This window comes from Lonchura striata, chromosome 1, assembly GCF_046129695.1.
Source record: "Lonchura striata isolate bLonStr1 chromosome 1, bLonStr1.mat, whole genome shotgun sequence".
Lineage (NCBI taxonomy): Eukaryota > Metazoa > Chordata > Aves > Passeriformes > Estrildidae > Lonchura > Lonchura striata.
The window spans coordinates 107324441-107349280 of record NC_134603.1 but is presented as its reverse complement, the minus strand read 5'-3'; the positions used below and the strand labels follow the sequence as shown (position 1 = coordinate 107349280).

The 24840-nt window shown below is 37.0% G+C and overlaps 1 protein-coding gene across 2 annotated transcripts in view; it reads right to left on the bottom strand.

Moving 5' to 3' along the window:
* Positions 1-24840, bottom strand: part of CNTNAP2 (contactin associated protein 2) — a 1054227-nt gene that overhangs the window by 147398 nt on the left and 881989 nt on the right. For both annotated transcript variants that reach the window (XM_031503926.2, XM_077786381.1), the window contains one exon: positions 20884-21011. In XM_031503926.2, coding sequence (XP_031359786.2) covers positions 20884-21011 — 128 coding nt within the window. The remainder of the gene's footprint in view (positions 1-20883; positions 21012-24840) is intronic.

Below are 24840 nucleotides of genomic sequence, written 5' to 3'. Positions count from 1 at the left end.
TTCTGACTCTCAAAATTATAAGCAAGCTATAACCTGGGGAAATGAGAAGTGGGCAGTGGGGAGGTATGAAGAAATGATAAGCTTTGGCCTAAACTGATCTATTTATTTTCTGCATGTCTGAGCCTGCAACAAATATATCACTTCCTACCTATGAAGTTGTCTGCAATATGTTAAATGGGTTCCAAATCATACTTGATGTTAATAAACCCACATAAAGATCTTACTGTGATTTTCCAAAGTGTTTTTTTTTTTTTTCCCAGAGCCTTTGATGAGGAAGGTGCTGCTATTATCTTTCATTATGGGAATGATAAACTTCCACAAATTAAAATTAAAATTGGTTTGTGGTCATTCTTTTCTATATATGGTTTTAAATTATGATGAGAAGAATATAAAATTGTTTATTGCTGAGGGTGGTAGTTGAGCATATGCACAAAAGAAATAGCATATAAACATGCTAACAGCTTTAGTAACATCAAGCTTCACAATCTGTGTTTTGATCTATTAAGATTAAAATTGTATTCCAAGTTCCAATTTTAAATTTCATGATCTGATTATGCCTATTTGATTATTAACATGAGCGAAATAAAGTGCTAATTGCCCTAAACTCAGTATCTAGGAGATTTTGATTCAACCGATTCAAGTGCAAATTCACTACTTAATCCATCGGCTTTGGTGAGGAATTCTGGGGGCAACATATATAAGAACTAGTTGAATATTGTGGAGACAAGTCCCTTGTCCTTAGCCAGGACATATCATTAAAAAGGTCCCAGAATCTCTAAATCATCAGCCATCAGCACTCACCCAAGAACACATTGCACTTCTACTTTGTGAGAAAGAGTATTCATTCACTTATCATTCTTACAGTGCTTCTATTATCTATTCTCAATTTTTGTAATCAGGACATGTATTCTACAGTGTCAGTGGCCAACCACTTGTCCCCCATTGCATGGTTGTGTCTTGGCTATTTTAGCAGTGATGTCTTGAAGACAGAAAGAAAAGAAGAAAGAAACTTCCACATCATCTTAGTACAAAAGAAAGGAACAGAAAAGAATACAGAAACTTAACTACAGCTATATGATGACACATAGTGGTATACTTCAGAGTTCTCCCTTTGAAATGGCTGTCCTGAATATACAAACTTCCTCTCCAAAAACCCGCAGGATCCAAGGAAAGAGCCTCTCCTTCAATTGCAGGCTCAGTCTGCAGTGGGTTATAGCATGATACCACATGCTGTTGCACAAAGAACCAACATGACCTACTGAATATCAAAACCCAGGGGTATGTGCATGCATTGTCTTCAGGGAAAAACAGATACACTTCTAGCACATCTTCCTAGACCTGGCCTTGCTTTCACACCACAGTTACAGTGATAAGGCAACTGAGGGAGCTACATCCTATATCAGAATATATTATTTTGTGCAGCATAATCATAACTGACCAAGGCATCTCTTTGTTTTACTTAGAATGCAATGAGTGTAACACTGCCACATTTTCCCAAGGGAGGCCAACATTCAAAATGTTCCTAAAAATTGCTTAGGAGCATTAGTAATTCAGAAAGTTGAATTCCAAGGATTATTCTTAGCATTATGAAAAAAATTTTTCTAGGACCGTGAAGTTTCTGGTAATTATCTGACCCAACCAAGAGATTTCACTGGCCATTTAGTAATGACCCCCTAGAAAAAGACAAAATATTCAAAGTCCCAGTAGGAATATCAGAATGATTACAGGTGTCTGTATGCATGAAGTCCCCTCTTTGGTTATGCCATCTCCTTAATGATGCATTAAGCATAAGCAATATATGTTTTAAATACACTGATTTCCTTGAATGTTACCTGTTTCTACTACAATGAATTGCTAAATGCTGTCTTAAGGTGTTTTGAAGTATAAGTCTTTTAAACTACATTAATAAAAGGTGGGCTTTCCTTTGTCTGGGAGTAATGCAGCTGCCTGTCACTGAATTTGAACTGAAAAAGAAAATTAACTTTGTCAGCAGGAACAGTAGGGAAAGGTAACCTGGTACTTATTTTAGATCAAATATTCATAGTGAGAGTACAAATAAAATTGCTCATTTAAACTATTGCTCTGTTTCTGATGGGCCACTAAAAATGAAACAGAGAGATTGATTTATTTTCTTTTTCCAAATTAAAATATTGGTGAACATCATGAGCTAGCTCATGTCAAAGAAATAATATGAACTGAATATATAATCTCTTTTGGAGCTATATAAAAATATTCTCCCTCTGCAAGTATTTTACTTTCACATCTATTAAGAATATAATTAAATGAGCCAAAGAAAAGTTATTGGCGCACATGACAAAGACTATATTTTTATTATTTATATAGTACTGTTACTTTACAGAAAAAAAATAATTAGAATAATATTATTACTATCACTTCACTGAATCGTACTATTCTATTTTAGATTATGGCATTTAAGCATTTGCTTAATGTTGAAAATGGCCATTAATTGCTCTGCTGTACTGGTTCCAACATCATTACCTTTGAGGTATTTGATCTGGGCTGACCTCATCTGTAAGAATTTAGTTGTAAAAGATAAGAAGATAATGTCACATTGAAGGTCCATGCAGCTTTATTCTGCTCAAAGTAATTGTGAATGTCTAGGGAAGAGTACAATGCCAGGCAAAGCAGATATTAATACTTCCTGTCAATGTTTACTGAACACTCACTAGTCTGTACCTCAAAAACTCTATGATACAGAAGTGTCAATAAATCTAATAACTCAGTGTATTATTTTCCTTCTTGAATTTGTCAGCCTTTTTATGAATGATGTAAAATTTGTAGAGTCCTGTGACAAGGACATCCCATGCAAAATTGTATTATTTTGTGAAGAAATATTTTTGCAGTTACCTTTGCTAAGGGTACTGAAAATTGAAAGATGTTTTCAGAAAGAGCAGTATTCATCTGTTGTAAAGCTAAAATTTGGGCAATTGCAACCTACCTTCCTAAATCTCCCTAGTAAGTTCGTAAAACTCATTTGGGTTAAAGCTTTTCATATGTTGCTGAACACTGTATCCTACAGCACTGTGAATCAGCAGCAAGTAAACTTGTTTGTGTTTAAAAAAATAACTTCAGAGTACTTTGGGATCAAAAGTACAACTCAAAAATATAAAAATACAGCTATTATACTGCTAACACTTTGGAAATCTCATGGGATGCATTATGGTGAATATGCTGTACATTTCTTCCTTACAATTAATATTGAACTTGAGACTCTGGTATGTTTCAGGGAGCTTTTGTGTGGGGAAAAATAAAAATACTTATTAATCTACACTTGGCACAATGTATAATGAAGTTCATACACTACCCTGAAAACACTTTCAGAGTAGAAACAGCACTGCTTTTAGCATTTAAATTTCTTCCTCACTAAAATAAAACCTGAAGATTTACGTACTTCTAATTTTTTTTTCATGTATTCCTCAATCCCAAACAAAAGCCAAGTAGAATCATGACAATGAATGATTTTAATTTCCACTCAAAATTTGAATTCCGACAACTTCTAGAATGAATTTGTATTTAAGATATACTGTTGAGCATCAGCAGTTGAAGAAAGGAATTGTGATTCCCAAAATTCTGTGCACAGCAGGGCTGATAGAGCTGTCTCCAGACAGCTCATCTCTGATGCTTGATGAACTGAAAGTCAATTTGATGTGGAAATGGAATGGTGAGACTTTGTCTTCCCTGCTGAAAACAGGAGAGTTCTAAAGGCAACTCCTCACCTTCTGGGCATGGAAGAGAGCCAGACAAGCTCTGGCACACTGATATGAATGTGCTTTTGAACTTCATGGAACTGTTCTCTTTCTGCCCTCACTCTGCTTCCAGCAAGGTATTAGTATCTCTGGGAGATATTAACACTGGGAGAAGGAGATAGGAAAATGAATTCAGACTATAGAAAATATAAACCCCTAACAAACAAACAAAATCAAACAAGAACAACAGCAGCAACAACAAAACCCCAAAAACCAACTCCAATAGGCCAAAGAAGTTACTTTAGGGGTGAAAAAATCAACACAGATAAAAATATAAAAGATATATATTAGATTTTAGAAGAGCGTATCCTTCCTGTAAGGGTTAGGATCTTTCCATGTTATGCTGGTAAAGTGCTGTTTCTTGCATTTTCTATTTCAAAGGTATAGAGACATGAGTATTTTGGATGGTGAATATTTTGACTGTGGTCCCTGACAACAGGGATTCAGCTGAGCCTGAGGTGAGTGTGTTAGCCCTTTAGTGATGCACATGCAAAAATCTGTCTCAGTCAACTGTCCATACATGTTGACTTTTTAATGACAGCTATTGTTTCCTAGATGTATATTAAGTACTTAAAAAAAATTTGCAATGTAGTACTCCAGGAATTACTAATTCATCCGATGTTACAGGTGGCAGCAGCTTTTGATGCTACAGTGTCCATTTGATTTGAATCAAATCGCCTTGTGGCAAAGGACTTCTTTGAACCATTTTCATAATACCAGGAAACATAAAATACTATAAATGTGAGCAAGGCAAAATGCATTTAACTGATTTTTAAAAACACTATAAAAGCTGCATGGAAATATCAGGTACTTTTTGCAATAACTTTTCTTTTTCCTGGAGTGTATAGTTTATATAAATCGCAGATGCGGCTGCAGGAAGCAATATAATGTGGTTAAGACCACAAAAGCAGCTCACCCAATATATATTATGGTATCAAGTCTAAATTTACACCTGGTAGTCTTAATCTGTCTAAGGGAGTTTGAAATAACTTCTATTTAAACTTATCCAGATAAGCTTAATTCTGAATATTTGGGCTACATATGCCTATCTTTCATAAATACAGAGGTAGAAGGAGTAAGACAGGCAGCAGAGGAAAAACCAGCATTTTGTTTCCATCTGCCATTCAGTATTGTTAAATGAAACAAACTAACCTGGAACACACAAGCAAGCTGGAGCACACACGCTCAATTGTCAAGTTATTTATATCACCCATTTTGGAAAAGTGATGGATTTCCTCCATTTTATGGAACCAGATAAAGCCTAGGCTACCAGCTCATGATCCGAGATAGTCTGGGATAAATGCCTTGGGTAAAAGGACTGGAATAGATCCAAGCACCAAACAGAATAACAGAAATATCTTGTTTTTTTAATAGTTGCCTGCAGCCATGGAGATTGTGAAGTTCACTGCAGAAGGCTTCCAGCAGCTTCAAGGACAGTAGCTAGAGGGGATTCAGTGGCACCTCTAAGCCAAGAAATTGGTTATTAGTGCAGCCAGCTGTCTGAAAGCCTACTGACTGGATCTCTCCATCTCTCTGCCCCTTATAAATTTCAAAAGGCCCTTAACATTCCAAGGAAAATTAAACATATGAGTACCTGTGAGTCTAGAAATACAGACTTAGGTAGGCTAAACTTTATAACTGACTCTCCTTCTCCCTGACCTCATACATGAAAATTAAGAATATACAAGTAGTATTTCCAATATGAGCCACACCATCTTCTGCTAGAAGATTGGATATCATAAAAGTGTTTAGCAATCTACACCAATGGCTAGGATGGTAGGATTTATTATCACACTGATGCATTCTAAACTGTGCATTCAACTTCCAGTTTGGTGATAAGCATTGGCAAACTTAACTTCAGCTTAATATTGTTTTTCATCTAGTAAATAGCTATTTGAGCTCCCCTAGGAGTTTTTCTCTATCTCTGTTTTCAAAGCTCATATGTCTTTTGGCTTCCTTCATGTCATGAAAAGTGTTTTCTCTGCTCATTTGCAGACTGCTGTGCAAAAAACCAGCCTCTGGAAAGGGCTGGTGTGCAGCATATCACAGTCTACAAATCTGATAAAAAAAGACAACATCAAGCCTTTTAACAGCTACAGGCAGCCCTGCCATTTGCATCTGCTCCTTGCAGAAACAATCTGATCCTCTTCAAATGCTGTAGTTAAATGTCTGCAGTGCTACTCGATGTTAATGGGCAGGTATTTCCTATGACCTCCTTGGTTACCCTATCTGGGCACTCCCTGGCACCAGAATGTGACATACCAGGAGTGCTGCACTGGTGAGTGCCCACAGAAGGATCACTTGGCTGGAGGCACAGAAGTCGTGGGCAAGGGAAGAAGGGGCAGAAAGAAAAAGTCATTCAAAGCCTCTTGTTCAGAGGGTCAAGCAGGTCTGTGCTCCTGCTCAGGGAATGCACAATGGACTAGGCAAGACTTGGCCTGCTTTTGCTGTGTGAGAGCTGCAGGCAGCACAGACTCTTGTGATGGAAGGCTGGGAGCTGCAAAAGCACCATGGCAGGGGCTTCATTTGCTGATCCTGCTGCCTGCTTCCCACCTTTAAGGATAGTCTGCACTAAAAGCTTCAGGAGAGCTCTTACTATTCAATTTGCTTCAGTATATGTGATAATTTACTTTCCCATCAAATATAACAGGGAATACACATATTTGTGCTAGCTATTTCTACCCACAATAATGTCTGTTTATTCATTACCCACTCAGCTATCTGTCTTTAATTAGTTCCTCAGCTGAATACTTCAAGCTGTGCTGTGCATGTCTGGAATGTTTCTTATTTTACTAATGAATTTTATTTCCTTGATCATAGCTCAGTTGCTATGAACTACTGACTCTTCATGTGTAAATAAGAGGGAGGAGATGTGGAGGGCCCCTGGCTTGCTTTTTGTGATAAGTGATGATGTTTACTTGCCTAAGTCTCTTAAGGGTGAGTACAACTAGGAAAGAGGGGACGAGTAACAAGGTGGAGAGAGAATCTACAGCACAACCCACCGCTTCGACAAAGATCTCAGGGAAAAGGTCAATAATTCTCGCTGCGATGCATATTTTATGCAGTCTGCAGAATTCAGAATCCATGGACCCCAGAAAAATAAAATTTGCAGGTGCATTTTAGAAACATTTAAATATTATTCAAGAATAATTTTGGCTCTTACACACTGAACTCAAGGAAAAGAAATTGTGTGGAAAATCATGGAGTAATTTCCATATTTTCATGCATGGTACTGCATAGAATAAGACTGACATAAATGGAGTCTGATAGTCTTACGTGTCACATTTTCTTTCAACATCAAATATATTTTTTGGAGGCAGAACACTATCTTATTTTGTCCTGGTAAGTCACTACCCATATATGCAATTTCTTATTGGTTAAGGATTTTTCTTGGTTTGGGGCTTTGCTCCTGTATTTTCAGATGTGAGTGGAGAGTATTTAATTGCTTGGGCTAGTAATTACCCAGGGATTTCCAGAATTTTGACAAGTTTTTTTTTAAGTGATTCCAGGACGATTGATGGAGAGAGGCACTGCATCACTGATATATGTCCTTGCATCTCTGGTTTATTAGGATGTCCACCAGCTTCTATGCCACTGAAGACCAGCAAGGAACTGAGGCAATTTTTTTGCCATTTATATTCCCTTCCTCAGAACACTACAGATATTTGAGAGCTAGGCAGACACAAACAAACCATACTGGTCTCCCAGAAGCTTGTCTGAGTGGTTAGTAGCAGGTAAAGAAAACCACATGTGGAAAGGCATGCTTCAGGTGTTGGTTGAGCTACTGCATGAGTACTAGTTACCTATTAAAAGGACTGTCTTTTAAAACCCAGGAGAAAGGCCTGACTTACAGGTCTTGACTCATTAAAACAGTCAGCCTGTGATCTCTGCCCTTTTCCTGGTTAAGGAGGTATGAAATATTCAACAAGGATGTGAGGACTGAAGCATGTGAAGTGTGAAGAGGGTCTGAGTTGACTGGGTTTGCTTATCCCCCATCCCTATTTCAAAATATATTTTCATTACAATGAGAAATAAATTTATCATTTAAGTGCTAAAAAGATAAAGAGCTACAATAATGAAAGCCTACACATTTTTTGTTATTTAGGTGTTCCAACAGTTCATGGATTCAAGCAAAAAATAAACGAAACAGCCTTCTTTTCATGTTGCCATAGGAAATTGTTATTGAACTGTTGAATTGTTATTGATAACAATGTCACACATCTTGAATTTACTGCTTCAGATGCTGGTTTTCTATTGTATTAAAAAAATGCCTATTTTTTTAAGCATCTTAATTTTATTTGCCTGTATCTTGCCCTACACTAATACAGATTTTCTGAGGCTGGGATAGCTGCAACAAACTGTATGATAATAACATTTTTATTTAATGACTGCCTGTCCTTATGGGATCCCAAAATTGCCTAATGATATAATGGAGAACAATCAGGTTAGCTACCTGAAATACAGCATGTGCACAGAGAATAGGGACAAGCTCTCTCTGCATGATGATTTGGAGAGACAACTTCAGGATAAGGAGGGGCAAAATGTCAGTTAATCACATTATGCTTTAAGCAGGACTGAAGATTCTTAAACTGAGGAATGTTTACTTTTGTTTTACAGATGTGAAATCTCCAAAATCTCTGTCTCAGCATAGGAATATAAATTATAGGAATATAAAATATAAATTTTGCATTTATAGAAAGGAAAGGAGAGCCTCTACCATGAAGGAAATATTAAATTTAGTCTAATTTTCTAGAAAGACCTTTTCATTTGTAGAAAACACTGAAACTTTTGAGAGTTTTGAAGGAAATTGAAAGTTTCTTGAAACTGTTAATGAAATGAGAAAATTGGCTTGAAAATTTTACACTGATTTGGACATTTTAAACAGGAATTTTGTTCAAAACTTCATTTATGAAATATAGTTTATCAGTGATGAAAAAGGCTCTTTTGTAAAATGTTGAAAGTCAAGTGATGAAAGTCAAAGGGACTTCACCAATTATATCCTATTGAGAACGTGTTCTGTTTCAAATTACTTCTTATACTTTCAGAGTTTACATGACAAGAATTTCAGAGAATTTGCTCTTCTTTTGGGATGGGAAATTAAAGCATTTCCTGGAAGAATTCCTTTTCTAAATTTTGGGGAACATCTTAACTTTCCTCAAAGATATCCTGCCAACTGTGGATAAAATTTACTTCCGCCTCACTCTGAAATACAAAGACACAAGAACAGTTCATAACCATAAATTCTTTTAAATTCAACCTTGTCATAGCTAATCTAAAAGAAATTATAATGGAAGTTACTTGAACACATACTTGAACTATGTTCTGTGTGTAATAATTGATTTACACTGATTTAGTTCCTCAGTTTTCAAAAGCAGATCTATTTGGAGTGACAAGACAAAAGTTTTCCTTCAGCAGCAGTTCATGAAACCAAGGACAAGTAACAAAATATAGATACAGTGGGCATGCTGGAAATTGATTAGCTAAAGAACAGTCTGAAAAGAAATTTTGAAACCATAAATCACTACTGGCTCTTTCCATAACTGCTTCTTTGAAAACTATTCTCATGAAAAATGTTGCTTCTCTGAATTAGACCAAATCAGATGTGGAGATGAGTGGAGATGATTCTTCACAAATGAGAGTTGAAATAAAGGCATATAAAAATGTTAAAATTTGCTGCTTAATATGGTAAAGTTAAAAGCTTCATGATTCTGCAAGCTTAGCCAATGTCTTCGAAGGACAGATTGCTATAACCTCATAACAGGAAATGAACTGCTCTTAATTTCTTTAATGACAAAAAAGGTACTATTTTGTAAGATAAAGGATGTCCCCCTTATCTCCTTGTAATTCTATCTGAGCTGATTCAAAATGAGTGCCTTGACTAAAATTATCAGCCTTTTAAAGTTTCTTCTTCCATTGTCTTAAAGAACCAAGTTGGCACCTCACAAAAGGTAAGTTTAAGCACAGAAAAGAGGAAGAATGAAGGGGAATTGCAACCTTCACTCTGAAACCCGCTCTGTAAATGTCTAATTTATGACACTTCACAGGTTGAAGCAGCCTTCATTTGGAACCCAGCATTTTCAAACCCAGAAATTGAACAGTGGAAGTTATCCATAGCATTATCATTGGAAAAAAGAGTAAGTAGGCAATACTTCATATTTTCCTTACAGTTTTTTAGCCTTTTCTCTCCCACATTTTCAAGTTTTCCATAGAACAGAAAGGTCAGAAAAAAACATTAAAAAATAGATCAAAGAAATAGGAGGTTAATTTTTAATATATATATATTCCACTTCTCTTAAACTATTACTATATTCCCTTTTAACAGTTCAGACTTCTAATCATTTGACAAAAATGCACAACTTTGCAACTCTCTGTTAATAGTTTCCTTTGGGAACTGCATCATAGTTCTACATGAAAATCTAGAATGACCTGCTTCACTGAGAGAGAGAAGGATCAGGTAACATTCCTTCAAAAATTCTGGAAAGCATGTGTATAATAATATATATACCCATATAATAGGACTTGATTATGGGAAGGTTTTGAACTGAAGCTGTCAAAATTCAGTCTTACAGTTAAAGGATGGGAAGAGTAGCCTGTGGGATGAGAAATCATTACGAATAGAAGCTGTGATTGTGGAATACACCCCTGACCTTCCTTTTTATTCTATCATTGGATAGAAAAGGTTCAACCACTGTAAATGCTTGTATTTAGATATAATTAGAGTTAGTTTGGCTCCCTAGCATGGAGATCAGTGGTTCAAGTTAAACGAGTACCAAAGGTCTCCAATTTCTTATTACTTTTTCCATCCTGGTGATTGAACATTTTAAGTATTACTGAGACACTTTGAGTTGTGTGTCAGATATTGGGTGCTGTGAGGCTATAAATGGCTGTCCCCTATCCTGCTGCCAATCCCATATCTATGTCTAAATGAGACTGAATTTACATAACTTACACATAGGGATGAATGATACTGACCTTACTCTACCTCACCTTCAATCATTCTCTGACTTTTTCTGTTCTTCTGCTCTTTAAATGTCAGTCAGTGCTGCAGGAACGTACAGACCAAAAGTATTAAAGTGAGAAAGAGTTCAACCTAAAAAAATAAATATAGATAATTCCCTCCCTATTATACCTAATTTCTAAGAAATCTCTGGCTAATGGGGTGAAATTTAAGGGTGGCTGCAGATTTGTACATGTAATAGACAGGATTCCAGCAACTTCTCAATCCCAAGTTTAGTCACAGGTTCTCCCAATTCCTTATGGCTTTACTGACCTCTCTTTCTCATTACATTTCTATACACTGTGGGAATTCTCCCATCATTTAATTCTTAGATTTTGTTTGCGTCCTGCACAATTGCTTTTCTTATTATGCTACAGGTGAGATAGTGGTAAGATGTAAGATAGTGGTAAGATGTAAGATAGTGATATGCGTTACAATCACAGAGATCGTAAAATGTTTGAAACTATAATTAAAGCATAACTTCAAGAGGATTTGAGTTTAATATGATCTGCTACTGTATGTCATCTATCAGCCTAACGATGCTTACTTAGATTCCCTAGGAATCTAGAGACAATATTTTACATGAGCTGCTTCAGATACTTCTTTTTTGCATTAAAGAAGATAAAATTAACAGCAGTATAATCATAATGATGAGGCAAATTTGAATAAAATCATAATGATGAGGAGAATTTGAATAAAATTAGCTCTTGCTAATTCAAATTTCATTTGAATTCTGTATCTCTGAAACATAAAGCTCATAACTCCTCCATAGAACTTTACTATTTTTTCCTTTATATGATCAGTTGGACAATTGAACATGGGCATTGATTGCTATATGTTTTCATTACTTCAGCAAATATGTAAAAGGAGCAAAATGTATTAGTTCATTAATATTTGAATGAACTGTCTTCTGTAGTTTATACCAACATATACATTTAGGTAGAATTGAATACATATGAGAAATAAAATTATTCGATAATAGGCAGGTCAATTCCTGTCTTAAAAGTTTGCTGTCAGATTTACATTTCATAATGAATCTGGGAAGGGTAGAGATGTAAATTGTGGAGTTGTGTTATTTTTTGTACCTACATTCACATATGTGTGAAACAGGTGTGACTCTGCTTTTCAAAGGCAGTAGAGGATGCACAGGGAAAGTAACTACAGGCAGGTAAGCAGTAAAGATGAACAGGCTGAAATACATTTCCTATTAAAACCATTACCTTAACGAAAAAACTCCAGCAATGTAAATTGCATTCATAATGAAAATACACACTGAGTGACAGTGTAATCTACAATACTTTCATACACTACCAGGTACAAAGCACCCAGGCTCTACTGGATCTTTGCAAAGCTGGGAAAGCATTTTTAAAAAGGGTCTCAAACTGCATCAAGAGCCATTGCTTGTGTTCAGATGATCTCTCTGTCATGGTTTGACACTGGCACAATGCCAGTGCCCCCATGAAAATGTGATCCCTACCTTGAATGCTGTGAAGTGGAATCTAGAATAGAGCAAAGCAGGCCCAAGCTTAATAACAGGAAAAAAACTTTATTAAACTACTACTACAAAAGAAAAGAGAAAACTAAAGAAGGGGAAAAAAAAACCACACAAAGATCCAAATGAAAACCTTGCAAAACATTCCTCCCCCCACCACCCAACTCCAACAAACCACAGTGAGACACAATCTGGACCCCAATCAGGTTTCCACCCTCCAAACAACCAATACTCAGTCCATCGAGGGAACAGAGTCTCTCCTGTGCCACAGACCCCCCAAGAAACACAGCTCCACATCCTGTGTTTCCATGTCACACATGGCACCGCCCAGAGAAAAAGTTTGCCATGGTGACCCTTCTTTCCATGCACAGTGCTCTCACCACAATGCATGGATGGTCAGACTGCCTTTAGGATTTTTCCTTTCAAGGATGCCCTGCCAAGAGGGGAGAAAACAACAGTTCAGTTTTCATTGTTTGGGACCACAGTCCCCCCCATTTTCCCCTGGGGCCGAAGGCTCAAGAACAGAGATCTTCTTCTCTTCTCTTTCCTTTCCAGGGCAAGGGGGCACCACCACAAACCCCCTAACCTTTTCTCTGTTCACTGCACTCTTGTCTTTTTCCCAGCTGAAGCAGGTCTCTTGACTCACTGGCATCCTCCCAAAACACAGTCCCTCTTGAAGGAGAAGATTTGTTTCAGGTTGTGGCTAACATGGAAAAGTCCAGCCAAAAGCCACTCCTTGTCCCCCTCCCATCCAGAATTCCTCCTTCCAACATCCCATCCCAGGGTCCAAGGTGTCCCTCTTCCTCTCTTTCAAACCGAGGAGGGGAAAGGAAAATTCACAAAGCTTTCATTTCTCAAGGAAGGGTTAAAAGTCCGAACTCCCAGGATGGCTCGATGCCCGGACATCCAGCAACTCCCACACAACTGGGCACCTTGCAGCAGCTCCCCCTGCTCCTCCTTCCTCGCGGCTTTCTCTCTCCCCCTCGGGAGAGGAACTCTGGGGGGGGGGAATGGAGACATCCCAGATTTCTTCCACCCTTCCATCTGCAGGGGCCAGCCCGGTTCCAGTCCTTTCACCACCCTTGGGGCTTTCGGCCTACCTTTCTCAGGCCATGGGGGCTTCCCCTCCCCCACCCAGCTCGTGGCTGGGGGGGAAGGTCTGTACTGCACGCTGACCGGAACCAAAGAGAGCGAGTTCCCCTGGGAATTCTGCTTTCAACCCCTCTGTGTTCTCAGAGGCGTGTCTACTTTCAATTGGTCAATATCTAAATTGACCTCTTCCTTCCGGAAAAAATTATCTCCATGTCAAACCACGACACTCTCCTTGGTATATTCTAATGGGAGCAAGTCCACATTTTTTCTTTTTACCTTGGGTTACTGATGTTCATGTGGCAGAAACTGTATGGGACATTGTTTTTCTAAGTTGCCAAATTTAAAATTGATTCTACTGTTACTTTTTTCTCTTGCACTGTTTGCAGGCATCCTGTTGCTTCAATCAGGCATAAAAAGACATGTCCAATAGGAAAATGATTAAACTGTGTGTGATCTGTACTTTTTCCTGCTCTGTGAGATAAGTAGCTCTCATGGGTAGGATTTGCTTTCAGAAAGGAATCAGAACAAAACCTGACAGTGAGTGGGATGCAATAGAGAATATTCATATATAACCTAAGAGTCAGTATGTTTCTGTGTTCAAACTGTATCATTTTACAAGCATTTCTTCCATGGATACACATGTATTCAAAGTTTGAACTGAAAGAGAATTTTATGACCATGTAATAAACCTCAGTAAAGGTCGTGTACTGCAGAAACACTGAGATCTTATAAATCATTAATGCTACCAATTCCCTGTGGGTTTTATAAAAAAAGAAGCAAACCAGAGCTTTATGTAGAAAGAGCACTCACAGAATCTTACAGTTCTATGGAGACTAATTTGTCCCAAATATCTGGGCCAAAATGCTTCCTGCTGTACAAATGCAAAGGAGTAGGAGAAAAGTGTCTAGAATTAATAGGTTTAAGTACTATCACAAAAAAAGAAAATAGTTTTGGAACTTAAATAATTGCAACCATGCACATTCAAATGCTGTTCACGCTGCCTACCACTCCCCATTGCCTAAACTCAAAGACAATTCCAGCTGATTTGCAATTTCAGATATATTAGGTCTTCTCATTTTGGTACTGTTCATGATGGATCATCTAAGGCAGTGCTTATCTTTCTGCAAATGCACATAACAGGAAGTCCTAAATTAAATTAAAAAGTTTTTGGTGGACAACATCAGGGAATCACTTTTGAGTGTAATTATAGAGAACAGGTTCCAATTAAAAAGGATGACAAAGCTACCAGCCAGAATGCCAGCACTTGGCTGCTTAGGAAGAATACAAGAACATGTCCTTCTCATGTTCAAGAAGGACATACTTTATTCTGCATCCACCTTTAAATTTTATGCCATGTTTCACCATGACAGAGAAATGCCCTAAATTCATGAGACCAATGGAGGTTTTCCAGCTGCTATTTTCAAGACAGGCAAAGTTTTATTTACGTGGCCAGAAACAGCCTATACTTGCATGAGACAACAGGCTAAGTTTTCCTGGGAAGTGAGAAAATGAAGAGTTCTCTTAGAAACATTAAGACTCCACAGGAGGGCATTTAAGCACTGCTTCCTAGAGAAAATATTTCTGCATGAAGATGAAAATAAATTCTAGTTAAGCTTCACAATAAATTTAATTATGCATTATGAAACAGGGTTAAAGGTGAAGGGAAAGTCTGAAGAATGAGAAATGACAATATTTAAATTGGATGTTAAACAACTGCAAAAGAATGGATTTTTTTACTTTAAAAGTGGCAGAAAAATGACCTAGTGGGTCATTTTTTTCTCTTGGGTCTCTGAGGAAAGCAATTGCATATGAAAGATAACTTTGGCAGTTTGATTAACTAAAGAAAAGATCCATACACAAATCTGAACTGAAGACTGTAGTTTTGTCACCCTCAACATTATCCACTGAAAAAATCAAATAGTACTTCTGGCGGTACTTGGTTAGCAGGCTGCTTCAATTTCTCCTGTTTTTGGTAGCACTGGAACAACTGTGATAAGCAGCAAGTACAATGTCTTGATGTTGTTTGGATTAATCTGTATTTCCCTGTGAATAACACAATTTACAATCCAGTGCAGAACATAAAGACATGCTGTGGTAATAGATGTGGAAATAAAGCAGACAAATTTTCATGTGTACTGAAGTTTAAACTCTTATATGGATCAAGTTTTAATTTGTATTTTCCTTACTGAACATATCACAATTTATCATTATTATTATTATTATTATTATTATTAATAATAATAATAATAATAATAATTTTTAAAATTTTTATTTTTATTTTTATAAAAATGTATGTAGATATATCTAGCAATACAAGCAAAAAAAAAAAAAAAGGAAAATGTAGAAAAATAGAGAGATTTTTCACTGGTTTTCTAAGCTTACTGGGAGAGAAGTAAGTAACAACTCAAAAGGGAATTGCCTAAATTTCAGATCTGTAATCCCACCACACAAGCCTCCGGCAGAATCATTGCTTTAGGAGTTTCAAAAGACAAATTTTTGTTTTAGTCTGAAAACACTGGCTGAGTTTTGTTTTTTTGGTAGGGGGTATCACTTATGTTAATTTTAATTTGATACAGTGTTTTCACTTTCATTAACCTGTAAGGCAAGCCACTATATAACTGGAATGTTGTCTAAGAGAGTAGGAGTAAATTGTTTCTACTTCCAGTAGAGGATTCAATTCCAGTTGAATTAATCTTTCGATAATTCAAATACATTGCGTTTGGTAATTTTTTTTTCTGGGATATTTTCCAGCTTACCTATGTATGTAACAGTAACATCACTGCATATCTGTCTGAGTCAACACACTACATATCCTACTAGAGAATTGATCTTGGACATAAGTTCAATGTGTAACTGGAAACTGCACTGTAAGGCTATGCTATTTTTTTCCCTGAAACTCAGGTGGTACCCTTGAAAAACAAGTTCAGCATGTTGAAAGAGTCCTCAATTTGCAATGTAATGAAAATGGATTTAGCATGCACATGAAACAGTTAATTTATTTTCATTACAAGTGACAGTTCTGAGTCACCAACCTGCACATGTGATGAATAAGAAGCACTTAAGGAATACAAACCCACACCTTACCAAGGATACCAGCTTCTAAGCAGTGACCCTGGAAGTGGCTGTCTGGTTTAGATAACTACACAGTCATTTCAATACAAACCCAGAATCACCAAAAACGTGCATGGCCATACCACTGTCTGAATAAATAAAACAACTGTGCTAGAACATTCTAAAAGGAGCAAAGCCAGGAGTGATATTTATAAGCTAAAGAAACAAAACATCAGTAATGAAGGGAGTAATAATGAGCCCTAATCAAAATCACCAAAAAAAAAAAAAAAGAACTCAAGGTATATTTCCCCTGAACACATATGCACAGTCATATGCATACATGCTCAAAAAAAAAAAAAAAAAAAAAAAAATTCAATGCCCTCATGGAAGAATTGAGTTTTGATTTTTTTCATGAACTTCTGTTATCTGTAAAGGAGACATTTTTTTTTGTCTGTCTCTGCAGGTTCTACAAGCACACTGCTGATACTGGTCTTCATGAAAACTTAGCTTAGAAAGAACCACAGTCAATGCAGCTGCTTCCTCCTCCACATTTTGAAGATTACAGATAATAGAAGTAATATACAAGAAAATGATTCATGGCCCAGAAATCAAAGTCTTACTGGGAGGATAAAAACTGTACAGCAGAGGAGATGGAAAAAACATAAATCTGAGCTGTGTAAAAAACATCTCCCCTTTAAATTCTGTCTTTGCTATAGAGGAAATGGGACAAAAGGAAAATAGACTCCAGGAGAAAAGCAAATCTAGAGCAGAATAGTCAGTCTATTCCCCTCTGGGCTTGTAAAGAGGAAACTCAAATCAAAATCCTTGGAAGTCCTTGGGAAAAGGATACTCTTAGCAGGTGTCAAATATAGAAGCTTTGTGAAAACTGGTATTTTCCTAAGGGGAATGAAAAAAAAATTTCAGAAGGTGCCAGAAGCCACAAAAGTAATTTTGATTCAATACGATTATAGATAAAATCTCTGCCCCACCATGGTAAGCTAAGTTATTCAGTTTGGTTTCAAAAGAAATTACCAGATCTGTTTTTGAAGACTTGATCTACCACCTCAGGCTGAGCTTAGACACAAAAACCCCTCAGTAACCTGTGTTTTTTACTCTAAAGGGAAAAGGCTCAAGGTGCCCCTTTGCATTACAGTGAAATAGCATAAAGAGATGGACAAGGTCATTCTATTGCTGGTTGGCCAAGGTTAAATGCAGAGCTGCTGAGGAGTCATCTAATAAGTATTAGAAAAACTGTAATAGGTCTGTAAAGGGATTTTAATCAGCGTCTCAAAGTTAACTGAAGAATAAAAATTATTAATTTGTCATTCTATGGTGCCCTTTTTCTAGATCCTACACAGAATACTTCAGGGAAAACAAGAGCATTTCCCTTATCCAGTCTTACTATGGAGACTGAGGACTGGTTTTCTTTGTTTATACTTTGAATTACAGTTCTGCTAAGAGGATATTGAGAATGTGCTGACAAACTGCCTCTGTCATTTTGTAAGTACAACACTCACACAGCTGTGGTCAAGAAGGACAGTTTTGCTTTAAGTCTGTGTAGAGAGGACGTTTGCTGAAAACCCTTGCTTGATCTTTGAATCATTGCAATATGGTGTCAAAAGCCACCACCAAATTAATCTCCTTTTTGTGCACCTCTTCTCTATGGCATTGGCTAAGTTGGTTCCTCTGGTAGATCACCACTTAGAAGAACCATTAACAAAGCATTCCTCAACAATAAAATGGCAAATAGAAAAGAGGTATCCTGCATATTTAATCCAAGGTGCAAAACAGACTCCAGACCAGATTTATGGGATTTTTGCCACAGTGACTAGATGAGTCTTCATCATTATGATAGAATTCAGCAGCTTAAGCAGATCTTTAGAGGGGTAATAAAGGCCCTTTTTGCTGACTACTTTTCAGAATGCAAGTGGTGTTTTGTGAGGTGCAGCCAAATATGAAAAATACTTCTGTAACACAGAGATGTGTAATCATGCATAAACCAGTTTTCTGATCCTTATCTCCAACAATAGACACTATTCAAGAATGGCCTTAATCAGGTAATAATTCAGGCAAAAAGAAAAATGCATTTATCATTTATGGGACCAAAATAAAACCTATATTTCTGAAAGAAGAATACAGGTATTTTTGCAGCAGGAAAACAGTTGTGATTCTGCAATCTTCCTTGCTTTGTGTCAAAACAAACTGCACTGAGATGAATGATTTTCAGATTTACTTTGGTCAGTCAATAGTAGGGACAATTAATTGTTGTGGCTTCTGCTGATTAATGGATCCTTGATACTTTGATGAGCATGGGAAGAAGTGAATTGTATGAAATGACAAATATCTTTGCTTTCTTTAGTCCTCAGATATTGAGCTTTCAGCTGTCTCTTCTCAAGGACTGCAAAGGCCACCAGCTCTGTGGTACTCTTACTGCTGTACTCTGGTACAGCTGTGAGTTGGCCCTGGTGACATGTCACTGTCCCTAGATGTAACAAAGTGTTAGCTATGAGGTTTGTGGCAAATTATTCTGTAATTCTGGTGGGAAAATATCACTTCATGTGCTGCAAAATATCACTGGACTATGGATTAATACAACACATGGTATGGACAACCCTCAGGGCGAGACAAGTTGTCATTGTATTGGCTGCAACCACAATGAGAATTTCTTCTAAATAGGTGCATTTGTATCTGACTTTTCCACCTTCCTTGCAAGCAAAACAAAAATCTGTATTTCTTAGACAGTCCTCATAACTATAACTGAATTTCATTTAGACATGCAACTGAATTTAAGTGAACACATGAACTGTGCTGTGATGACACTCATTATCTTTAGTACTAATAATGATTTTGATGCATGTAACACACACACACATGAAAATCAATTGGGTTGTGGCTTGTTGTTGTTGTTGTTCTTAATCCTTTCCCAGATATTTGGTACTTTGGATCTTCAAATTTGGAACAAAAGCACAGTTTAAAATTTCATCATTTTCTCTGGAATGGAAACCTTGTTTTCCACAAGGTGAAACAGCAGCTGTTGTATGCATTCAAGAAAGAATGCAAAGAGGAATTCTTAGTAAATGCACTGGGAATATAAAACAGGAGGACTGGGGTCTATATTATCTCCTGTGAGAAAAATTATACCAGATTTTTGACAGCAATATATGGTCATGGAAGGAAATTCAAATTTATTCATAGGCAAAGTTTTTCAAAAACTATGAATCATATCTGTAAAGTTCATGGAGAAATTTAAATTAATCAGGATGGTAGGAATACACCCGTTCAGTTTCCCAAAAGGCTGTGTCACTCAGTCACACTCTAATAAAGGCTATTGCCTGCTCAGATGAGGTTTCATTTATACTAATATTTAGAAATGGCTCACACTTTATAGACTGACATTTCTAAAGCACTCAAATTCAGGATATGAGGAATTTGAGTGCAAGAAAAATAATATTTGTTATTTTTTGTCATCAGTTGTAAAAGCCCATTACAAAAAATTTATCAAACATAGATGAGACACAAACAAACACAAACTGACCTGTGATTGGTCAAATGCAATAAAAAACAAGCAACAAAGATATGATGTGAATATTTCTGCATCACCTCTGTCTTATAGGCTGAGTTATAGTGCTCTTTACTGTGAATGGATTTTGTATTTTTTTATAGATCACACAAATATTAGTTGTTTTACATTAAATCAGATAACTTTTGCTTATGGCACCTATTATAAGAGAACTGCCTTAAAACACAGTGGACAAATGAAATGTGTCTCAATTGCACAGTCTGAATATTTGAAATGTGATTTAGAAGTTGCTCTGCCTTTGGTAGTAAATTTCACCTCCTGAAATATAAAGTAGACTGAAGGAAGACTACAGTTTTCCTCAGCACATTCCAATTTTGAGTGTGTGTGCAGTGGAAATTCATACATGATACTGATTTGCTCTCTCAGCAGATGATCAAACTGGAGGATGTACACCTCTTATCATCACTCAGCCTGGAAAGCAAAGACTACAACAAAAAACTCCCAATGCTTTACATGGAAATATCTAGTCCTGATACAGTTAGCATCTGGCAACAATCCTGTCAAACTCTGTACACCTACAGCCAGAGATTACAGTGATGGGTTTTGCCATCATTTGTAGAAGCATAGTAATGATAATGATGCTGACAAAAGCACCCAAGAGAAGCACAGATGTTAAGAGATATTATTATGCAATCTATATTACTGCTCATCTACATAAACTTAGTTGAATAATCCAAGTTGCCACATTTACCATAAAATAAAGAAGAATACTGACATTTTAAATGAAAAGGTAAGCCATTATATATGTATTTTCATAGACAAAATTTCTCAGATCACATCATGCTTTCATAGCAAAAGGTCTTTTGAGCAGACAGCCATAATTTCCCACAGAGTGTCTCCAAAGTTACCCCTTTCCAACTGAGTTTCTACCCAGGAGTAAGCAGAAGAAAACCAGAGAACTTACGATCTCCTTGGCAGCGCACAGGACCCACAGACACCTTGGCTTCAGACCCAGGCCGGTCAAGGTCTCCAACCACCACCTGGCTGACTGGTAGGTGCTCTTTGTATGACAACATCCCACTGTCTTTCCTCCTGAATTGCAGAGACACAAAAAGAAAGCAACTGTTAAGCATATGAAATTATTTTCCTTGATCTAATATGTATGCAACAATTGCATGCAGCTCAAACCCCATTTTATTTAGCAACACCACAAAAATTCAATTTATAGTCATGTTTTTGAGCTCCTCATTTCAACTGCAGCAAGTAACCCAGTGCTTTTTTCATGCTTAGAACAAATCATTGCGCACAGTTACAATCTTTTTCCTTTATTATTTCAAGAGATGAACCAACTGGTGTTGAGTGTTCTTTCTTCCAAATAGAAAATGAAATAAGCAATATTTAATGGGGTACTTTATCTCTCAGCTGGTTTGCCCCTGTGGGTTTTTTTGGTTGCAGTTATGGCAGCCTGTTACATTACAGCTTGCTCTTCTGTAGTAGATTTTAATATTCCTTGTTATAGGTTTGTAATGGCTCATTCTATGTACCCCATTTGGCTTCCCTAATGGTTTAGTCTTGAGTTGTTTACCACAGTTTTCCCCGCCAAAATGTATGTCAATCCACATGTCAATCCACCTGTATACCTCTCTTGTTCCCTTGTCTTACCCCTGTCTGTCAAAGATAGCACACTCCTTTGGCTCTGGAGGGTTCCCTGTCTTTCATCCCTTCCTGGAAGCAGAATTGGATGTGAGGTTTGCTTCCTCCCCGCGTTGGTTTCTACTGGGGAGCCCTTACCCTGCACCCCTCCCCTGATGCCTCCTATTGATCAGAGGTTGTGTCCTCCCCGTCTTCCTTCTGCCTTTTGAAAGTATCCTCTTAAGGTTCAGACTTGTCACTTGCTCTGCCCTGCTTTGAGATCAAATCTTTGGAGGTTCAGACAAGTGCCCTTCCCTTATTCCTCTGCCTCAGTTTCCCCGTGCTCTGTGCTCTGCTGCGCTCTCCACACCACAGCAATCACCGTCACCCGCACCAGTCTGGGCAGAGACGTGGGGCAGCCACTCACGTGTCTACCCTGCAGCCACAGCAGGACAGCTGCCAGGAATCTCCATCCCCTGGCCACTGCCAGCCACACACAGCAATATTTTTCATGTTGGCTTGTATTTTTGCTTTTGTTTTGTTTGTGTTTTTATTTTTTAAATATAAAAATGCACATAAAAGGCTAAATTATCCACACAGGAATAAATGCCCTATATATAGTGCTAAGAGTATAATTTTTGACAGAAAAGAAAGGAAGAGGAAACAAAATAAATCCATCTATTTCTCTCTCTTTTATCCCCCCCCCCTTTTTTTTTTAGCTCTATCCTGCCATGTAATTTGGTATCTAAAGTAAGGAACTTTTTGATCTAAAATACCGATTCCTTTGTTCAAAAATATCACCGGATGAAGGATGAATTCAGTATCTAGAAAAGTTAACTGAACCTCACAATATGACCATAACTGAGAACTTGTAATGATTTCAGGAAAATGAAAGTCTTTTTCATCTCTAACTTGGATGACTCCAAGATCATACTCATTATATTGCTAACAACTGGGCAGTGCAGCAGGGAGCTGCACAATCTGTGGCAATATTAAGAGTCTTCCAGTAGGACAGTACTGTTTTCCTGTAGCATCTCCAGTCATCATCCTTATTTGGTCCATTGAAAGAGATGGAAAGTAAAACATTATTTTAAAAAGAAGCACAACTGAATTAGTTAAGATAATAGCCATCACACTTTCGAACAACAGTTCACTGGAACTAGTGTCTGCTCTCTGTGATGAAGAGAGTAATTAGAGATTTAATAAGTAGAGTTTTCCAAATAGCGGGTGACTGTTTTACTTAATCTGTGTATTCTTCCCCTTCAGAAAACTTGCTTCTTTGTGTTATGTGACTCTTTGAGTTGCTGAGATCATTAACCCTCTTTGGCTGGACACAGCTACACCAGGTGCTCTGTCGGTGAGGTTGCTACAGGACATTGATAGAAAGGGAGGAAAATGGAGTGCAGAGACCCTGTCAGGCTGCTCCAGCACATTGTGATCATCCCCAGATCACCATGCCCTTTACAAAGGCATCCTTTTCATCAAGTTGGAGATAAGCATTATGAGAAAAGAAAGATTAAAGGACTTTCCATTTAAGAAAGAAAAAAGTGAATAACAAAGGCAAGTATGTAGACCTAATCTTTGTCACTGCTAAAGACTTCATCCTTGGAACCCACTCCCTTCTAATAGAGGATAAATGTAGGTCATCACTTTGCTCTTTCTGAGGTTTTCCTCTGAGACTATCTTTCTCTCCTGATTTTTACTCTTTCAAAAAACATTTTAAAGTTAGAAATATCTATTTAAAATAAAGAATTTTTGAAAAGTGGTACAAAAAAAGTATTGGCATTTCTCTTTTTTCTTTCTTTCCTCTTTCACAAAGCCAGCTAATATTTCAGCCCCAAATAAGGATGTTAAAGGGCGTCAGCTTTCCTGCCACCAATAGCTCTCTCTTTCCTTGAAGGAAATAAAAAGGAGCAGTAAAAATTTTCTCCCTCTTTACTGATAATTTTTTACTCATTTTAATATTTTATTTATGCACTTAGTGATACAGTCACTTTAAAGCCATTGCCATGACAGTAAATGTTAGAGCTCCTCTCAGAAATAGCCTTATTTTCTGGTCATCACTTACTTGTGTCATCATTGTAGCATTTTACCCATACTGAAACTATTGAGGACTGGGAGTGTTGAACTAGGAGTTGAGAGAGGTGAATTGCCTTTTCACCAGTAGAACCTGGGTAGTTCTTTCCCTCTTAACAAAAATGGGATAATGATGAATTTTGGGCCACATATGCACAAATAAGACAAATAGACTCAGAGACTGAATAGCTATGCTATGCTTTTCTAACATACTTGTAGTTCCTCTGGACATATGAATCAGTGCTGACAAAATCAAAAAAGTTTTAAACCAAAGATTGATTATTATGCTTGACTTTGTACAACACACTTAGAAATAATCACAGCTCAAACACTCAATTCCTGCAAGTGATAATGCTTCTGACGGTATTTAAAGACTTTGCACATCAATAGGGTGGAGAAAATCTCTGAAGTTTTTCCTCACCAAAGAAAATCCCCTCAAGAGAATAAAGATTGAATTCAGAGAGTGTCATATTCCTATTAATAGCCAAATGGGAGATGAATGAATCTGATCAAATCCTGTAATTATTACCAGGAGATATTGATGAAATCTCAGTGTAATTTTCTATTCCTAATTTCTTTTCCTATATATAACAGTCTGCAAAGTGCTTCAGGGTGCCTTTGAATGAAAGTAGCAGATATTAGTGTGAGATTTATCATTGTTTTGATTATGATCATCTACTTACTCTTTATAAGCATTCAGTGGTATACAAAAAAGAAATGCATTATATATGTATCAGTAAATGACATATTCAAAGTAATGATAAGATTCTGTATCATTACTAATTTGTTTATATAATGATTTAATACAACCAGACTACTGCTACTGGAGTAATTCATTTTCTCTGATTTTGTTAGACATCACTTAATTATCAGCCCAGCCACTCAAAGTAAAACAAATAAAAAATGTACTACAGGTAGGAATAACTCAGTTTTAAATTATATTATTTCATGACTCGAGGAACTGAAGTTATTTGGATGATACAAATAAAACACCTATGGGACTGAAATGTAGTGTTAAGTACATATAATTTGGTGATTGGCAGTGGTTTGAAGAATGCAAACTCCAAAGTATGGCAATTTCAAAGGTACACGATTTTCCACCTCTCACAAGACCCAGGTTTTTACTATGTGAGCACCTCTGTATAAATACCTGCATTTCCATAATCTAGCTGAGGAAGGTACAAAGCAGTTTATCCCATTAGGATCTGCAAAC